The 7,257-nt window shown below is 45.5% G+C and overlaps 2 protein-coding genes across 2 annotated transcripts; both read right to left on the bottom strand.

Annotated features, from left to right (window-relative positions):
* Nucleotides 1–1,459: 1,459 nt before the first annotated feature.
* LOC308094879 (proteolipid protein 2-like) lies at nucleotides 1,460–1,906 on the bottom strand (the record flags this gene model as incomplete). The annotated part of the gene is made up of 1 exon (XM_080441702.1): nucleotides 1,460–1,906. One exon carries the CDS (start codon nucleotides 1,904–1,906, stop codon nucleotides 1,460–1,462), a length of 447 nt encoding a protein of 148 aa, XP_080297828.1.
* A 4,843-nt stretch (nucleotides 1,907–6,749) lies between these two features.
* On the bottom strand, nucleotides 6,750–7,220 carry LOC308094878 (proteolipid protein 2-like; the record flags this gene model as incomplete). The annotated part of the gene is made up of 1 exon (XM_080441701.1): nucleotides 6,750–7,220. One exon carries the CDS (start codon nucleotides 7,218–7,220, stop codon nucleotides 6,750–6,752), a length of 471 nt encoding a protein of 156 aa, XP_080297827.1.
* Between the last annotated feature and the right edge of the window lie 37 nt (nucleotides 7,221–7,257).

Below are 7,257 nucleotides of genomic sequence, written 5' to 3'. Positions count from 1 at the left end.
ATATCCTATTAACATACTCTACCATACAGATTGTATAAGTTATATCCTATTAACATACTCTACCATACAGATTGTATAAGTTATATCCTATTAACATACTCTACCATACAGATTGTATAAGTTATATCCTATTAACATACTCTACCATACAGATTGTATAAGTTATATCCTATTAACATACTCTACCATACAGATTGTATAAGTTATATCCTATTAACATACTCTACCATACAGATTGTATAAGTTATATTGTATTAACATACTCTACCATACAAATTGGACAAAATTACATGTTATTCATTAAAACAGTTACATAGTGCAGCTTTAATTGAAAATAACTTTGGCTATTTAGAAATAGCCGATCTACAAGCTCACAGTCACAGCGTGAAGTCTTTGAAGTCTTCACAAGCTCATCAAGCTTCACAAGCTTCATCAAGCGTGACTGTGAGCTTGTAGATCTGCTATTTTCACTACTTGTATGATGAAGCAGGGCATTCATTTACCAAAAAAACAACATTAAGTTGAAATATGGAGATACAAGGTTTCTTCCTGACAGCAACGATATACAATTTACACAAATATATATTTAAAAACATGTCTACCAACAGTCGACAGTAAGAAACTAGAAAAAAGTGCTCTTCGGTGCGTAGGTCTTCTTCGCCAGGCTGGGTGGCCTACCCAGGGGCTGTCAGTCCCGGCCACAAGTCTTTGAGGTCAATTCAGGGCCGGCCTGAAGCAATGTGAAGAAAAAAAAACAACTGTCCTGAATGTTTCAGTACGTCTGGTCACCCTGTCACCAAGGAGTCTGCCTAGCTTCAGTCATCTGCAGGCTAGACAGACCCTCTTATAGATGGCGAGCCTCCTACAGAACGCTGTAAAAAGAAAAAGATCTTATTATCTGGACAAAGATAGGATTCTGGGCAACTGCTCGTGACATGGGACTGTCCCGAATTTTTCAAGACGTCTTTGGTCACCCCATCACCGAGGAGTCTGTCTAGCGTCTTATCCAGGTGCCTCATAGTCATCGCCAGGCTTGACTATTCCAACTACTCCCCCTCCTCCTTGCTGGTCCTCCTGGTATAATGCTCACTCAAACCATTTAAAATTATACAGAATGGCGTGGCACATCTTGGTCTTCAAAAACTCCCCAAATTCTCTTTTGCGTTCCCTTCACTTTGGCATCCGGACGCGGTCCACAACCCTGTACAAAACGCTGGTCAATCCATCCATCCATCTTCAACCGCTTATCCGGAACCAGGTCGCGAGGGTGACAGTTCCAGCCTGACTTCCTTTTCCAGAGTAACATTAGCCACTTTCTCCTGGGGGATCCCGAGGCGTAGTTGGTGTTTACCTGGTATCCTGGCTTCTTTGAAGCACTTAATTATAGGTAATACTAGGGTTCATCCCAATTCACTCTGATCTCACACTCTGTAGGTCAGTCCGGATAAGAGCGCATCGGCTAAACGCCTAAATTGTAGTTGTAATTCTGCTGCCCAGGGCTTTTTAGCAGCATGTAGGTGGTAGCAGCATCGTAGGCGAACAAGACACAGGCGATCAGACCGAATGCCCCGCTTGCGGCGCCATCTTCTTTAAACAGCATGATGACGGACGTGACGAGGCAAAGCCCGCTGCTAAACGCGGCACGGTCCAGGTCACTGAACGGCCAGGGGACCACGGTGAAGCGCTTGTCCAGCCCCGTCACGAAGAGTCCAAAGAAGGCGGTAGAAATGGTAAAGGTCATCAGACCGACGCCCGCGTAGACTCCGCACACCGAGAAAGAGTAGCAGGCGAGAACGAGGCTGAGGACCATCTCTGCAGCGAGTAAGAATCCCTTTTGGGTCCTCACGAACCCTATCAGCCTCTCCTTGGAGCTGGCATGGGGGCTGTCCGCAATTATATCAGCCATTCCGTTGCAAATGAGTTCCAATTCCGAATTTTCTATATATCTACAAGAGCCGTATCTTCAGCAGGGTAAGCTCCGGATGTGTTGTTAAAGGATATATGACTGTTTTTCCATCCTTTTACATGATTCTGCCGTGATGTAGACGTGACGTTGCCGTGATGTAAGCGTCCATATTTGGTGCTGCAGTACTCTGATGTCATCATCAATGTGACGTCAGTCATCACCATATTTGGGCACAGCAGTGGAGGATGCCCATATTTGGAAAGTGCATAGAAGGCATAGAGGTGAACATGACCGCATGCATGACTCTTGGTGTGCAAATTTGCTAACAAGGGATGTCTTCTGTTTTGATTGCGTCCTGGCTCTACGAGCCGTAGGGGTCTGTCATGAGAATAGTAAATGGAATCAACACTAGTAGTACAGTGAACATTAACTGATAATAATCAGTGTAAATGTGCTGCCGCTAGCCAGCAGCTAATTTAAATGTCTTTTGGTGTGGGAAGAAACCAGCGTGAACACAGGGAGAACATGCAAAACGCCACAAACTCCAATGCTATTTTCATCAAATGTTCACCTACTATGACATGCTCAGAATAGAGATGCTCGGGGGGCGTAATTTGGGGTTCCAGGGGATGGTCATGTAATCTCTCTTATCTTTTATTAATATTTCCACCACCACTTTTTTTTTTCTTTGCAGATTAATCATATTTTTTGATCAACACTTAGTAGACACTTGTTTTCTTTCTGCAACCAAATATCCATTGATCGCTAATTCAAAAACTAGCCTTCCCATTTTGGGCATGTCATTCATTATACATTTTCTTTTATTTCATTTTTTTTAATCAGGCTTAAAGCAGCACTATGTAGTAATCATCATTTTGTAAAGTCTTGTTTTTATTTTATTTCATTTAACTAAACATTTTTTCCCCCTCCCAATTCTAGTTTTTGTTATTATTTAATAAGTGTTAGTTAAAGCGGCACTATGTAACTTTTTTTTTATGAATACATTATAATTTTGTCCAATCTGTGCGGTGGAGTATGTTAATACAGTATGACTTACTAGAGCTACGCGGTGCAGTCAGGGTTGCCAGAACTGCTTATTTAAATTTCCCCGCAAGATTTTATTAGAAAATAGCCGATCTACAAGCTCACAACGCGTCGCATCGCGACGCGTTGTGAGCTTGTAGATCTGCTATTTTCAAATAGCTGATGTGGCCCATAGTCGCTTCTTTTGGGCTGGTTTTCCTATACCTGGTTGCTTGTTTCTCTCACAGAATCTGGCAACACCGGGTGAAGTGCAACACTTACGTTGCACTGCACCCGGTGTTGGGGGTTTTGTCAGAGTACCCGTTGTACCTGTCTGTCTACCTGTGTCCCATTTGTGCCCATATATGGAGATATCTGTTTCTGTCTGTCTACCTGTGTCCCTTTTATGTCCATATATGGAGATATTTGTTTCTGTCTGTCTACCTGTGTCCCTTTTATGTCCATATTATATGGAGATATCTGTTTCTGTCTGTCTACCTGTGTCCCTTTTATGTCCATATATGGAGATATCTGTTTCTGTCTGTCTACCTGTGTCCCTTTTATGCCCATATATGGAGATATCTGTTTCTGTCTGTCTACCTGTGTCCCTTTTATGTCCATATATGGAGATATCTGTTTCTGTCTGTCTACCTGTGTCCCTTTTATGCCCATATATGGAGATATCTGTTTCTGTCTGTCTACCTGTGTCCCTTTTATGTCCATATATGGAGATATCTGTTTCTGTCTGTCTACCTGTGTCCCTTTTATGTCCATATTATATGGAGATATTTGTTTCTGTCTGTCTACCTGTGTCCCTTTTATGTCCATATATGGAGATATCTGTATCTGTCAGTCCTTGGTCCTTTTATGCCCATAGGCCTATATGGAGATCGCTGATGTCATCAGTATATGCACATTTTTGGGCATGCCCCCTTTTGTGCCCATAATATACTGATTTGTTTGCGGCTAATGCCATGACGACACATTGATACACACTCCATATTTGGGCGTAGCTGCATTGGGAACTTCCTCTTCGCCCGCCCTCCCATTAGCCAATTTTAATATTATATGATACACTCGGGTGGTTTGTATCTCGTCTCCCTGCTCTTCTGACGTCTAGATCGTGTCAAAGGTCGTGTCTCGGGGGGGGGCACTGATGGCCTAGCGGTTGGGGCACGGGCCACATGTGGGCTCTGCTGCAGTCTGGCGGCGAGTCGAACCTGTGACCCATCTCTCTCTCCCCCTGTTTCCTGTCCTATCTTCACTGTGCTATCCATAAAGGCAGAAAAGCCCCTATCTTTAATATATATATATATCTATAAATATAAAAAGAAAATAAGGGAAAAAAAGAAAAAGATCATGTCTCACTTTTCTCCAGAAAGGAGAAAGAGAAGAAGGGGAAGATCTCCACCTACTGATAAGTCTGATGAAGTTCTAATTCTATGTGGGCTAGAGGTGGTGGTGGAGAGATCAAAACTAAACAAAACTGCATTGGAGAACCTTGAGAAGGAAGGAGGGTGGTCCTTCCTAATCTGGGCGGAGGCATCCAGGCGTGGTAGAGGAGGAGATATCCAATCGTCTGGCCATGCGAGACTATAGGTCAGATCTACCAGGTTTGGAAAGGTTTGCCTTCATTTTGATTGATTGATTGAATACTTTATTTAGAAGGTTGCAGAGAAAAAGCACATGGAAGTACAGTTTACAATACAAGGTCTACTAAATTGGATCGTCCATGAAAGCCGCAATGGCTTGTTTCAAATGGGGCCCTCACGTACTCAATTCATGGTGAATGCCGTACCGTCCTCCTGACCAGGGTTCCCCAGGGGGTCTGTATGCGAACCTCTCCTTTTTTTAACGACATGACTCAAGACGTTGTTTTGTGTCTCTTTTTTCCTGTTTGTCCTGGGGCAAACCGCTGGACCAATCAGCAACACACTCGTTGCTGGCAGTAAGTCCACCAGGAAGTACCTCCATGCATTTTATTTCACATTTCTTTATTTATTCATTTTTATTTTATTTTTATTTTTTTTACTTTGTATTTAATTAGAATAATCAATATAATAATGGGCGGTCAACGGTGGTCAGATCAGGGCTGAAACCTTGCCCAAACATGGAGTCATACATCATGTCATACATAGATGACTGATGTCACAGACTGGGCACAGGAAGTCCGATGTCCACATGGGAACCACCATGCCATTATTAGACTCCGTCTCGTCTACGAAAGAATCTCCCGGTGGCATCTGTCATCTCTCTCTCTAGGTTGTCCTCAGGCGAGCCCTCCATCATTGCTTCCAGTCCTCCCGGTTCTCCATACATCTGGCCAGTTTGTTGGTACTTTGTGCTCCTGCATCATTCATGTTAGTGTGAGACGTCCTCGTGACTGGTGCCCGTGCGTTGGTTCACAGCGGCACCAATTTGCTGGCTGGCAGTTCTTGATGTCTTTGGCAGTGTCCTGCTAGTCTCACCCATGCCATTCCCTCCTACAGGATCTTGTTGGTAACATCTCTGCTCACAAGCAGTGACTGTGACGGCTCATCCTGTCACTGTTGAGCTGATGACACTCAACAGGTATTTTCTCCTTCCCTCCTTCTGCCAACACAGGTTGAAGAAGCACATTGCTGCATCACAAGGGGAGGTCTTGATCAAGTCGGACAAAAAGCTGAGATTCTTCTTCCTTGGACACCCTGCATGGGCCTGGCTGGGAGTAGGTCCTGGTCCAGGGGTTACACTTTACAACATCCATCAGACCATTTCCTCACCAAGGGCGTCCTCAGCTCTCCTGATTCAAGCCTCGGTAATCTCCAGACTTGACTATTATTGCATCTCCCTCCTTGCTCCGTGCTGCATGGTCTCCCAGCAGGCACGGCTCACTGAAACCCCTTCAAAGAATGTAATGATCCAGAATTGCTGGCGTTCGACCTCCTTAAGATTCTCCCATCTCCCCGGCCTCGGTTTGCGTTCCGGTTGCTGCCCGCACCAACAGGGAATCTGTCCCTTCCCTAAAAAAAACGCCCTGGTCAACGCTCCACCTGTCCTAGACTCCTCCGTCTATTGCTGCCACGCTGTGGAATTAATTCTCCTATTTTCTCCTTTTGTATCCCTTCTTATTCACAAATGGTGTGTTTTTATTTTATTTTATTTTATTTATTTTTTTTGCCTGACCACAAATGCTAAGGATGGTATTTACATAGCATGTTATTTAGACAGATGCTATGCTAAGGTTTGATGTTTTTACCTGGTATCCAAGTTTCTTTGTACTTCACTTACCATTTTTACTACCCTGTCCTTTTGTTGGCTAGGGCAGTGGTTCTCAAAGTGGGGTCCGGGGACCCCCAGGGGTCCTTGAGGGGCTTCCAGGGGGTCCCCAGCCAATTGGTTGATAGTTAGGAAGTATAGGAACCAATTTGACCCTTATGGGTCTGTAACTGTGAGAGTGTACAGATGGAACCAAATGGACCCTAACAGGTCCATTTGGTTCCATCTGTACACTCTCAGAGTTACATTAACACTGACGACACTACAGTGTAGATTGGGGGGTCCCTGCAGAGATCAAAATGGTATCAAATGGGGGTCCATGGCCTGATGCATATCATATGAAAGTGGGGCTCCTTGAAATTAGAACGGTTGAGAATCACTGCTATAACCGTAAACAAATCTTCTCTTATGGGGGGTCTCTCCGGTATAGCTTTTCAAATGGGGGTCCGTGGGCTATTATGTGTCAATTTGGGGGTCCTTGACACGACAAAGTTTGAGAACCAGTGGACCAGGGCTCATGTCTTTAACTCTGATCACTCTGGATAAGAGTTAGTCCGAGGTCTTAAGTGGGTAAGACATTGTTGTAGTGGAAACTGTACTGCTGCTTCCTGGCGTTCCTCAGCTGCAGGAAGGCGGTGTAGGCGTCGTAGGCGAACACGAGGGCGGCGATCAGACCGAACGGCGCGCCCACGGTGCTGCCGTGGCCGCGGGCCGCCGCGGCGACGGAGGAGACCAGGTACAGCGCGGCTCCGGAGGCGGCGCGGCCCAGGTCGTACCACGCCCAGCGGAGCGCGCTGAACGTCCTCTTGTCCAGGTCCACGGCGAAGGCTCCCAGGGAGAGGATGGAGAGGATGGAACAGACGATGGGCACGTAGATGCATCCGGACATCCAGGCGGACGAGGATGAGAAGGAGATGAGAGTGATGAGGCCCAGGACTATCTCGGCACAGAGAACAAGTCCCTTTTGGCTCTTCACGTAACTCAAACGCTTCCCCAGGAGGCCGGCTGTAGCGAGCCTGGCCCCTGCAGGCATTTCATCGGTTTCGTCAGTCATCTCTCTCAGCTGGTCC

Source organism: Gymnoscopelus braueri (genome assembly GCF_963280865.1).
Source record: "Gymnoscopelus braueri genome assembly, chromosome: 11".
Classification (NCBI taxonomy): Eukaryota; Metazoa; Chordata; class Actinopteri; order Myctophiformes; family Myctophidae; genus Gymnoscopelus; species Gymnoscopelus braueri.
Note: the sequence above shows the minus strand (reverse complement) of the source record. Positions and strands in the feature narration are given on the sequence as shown.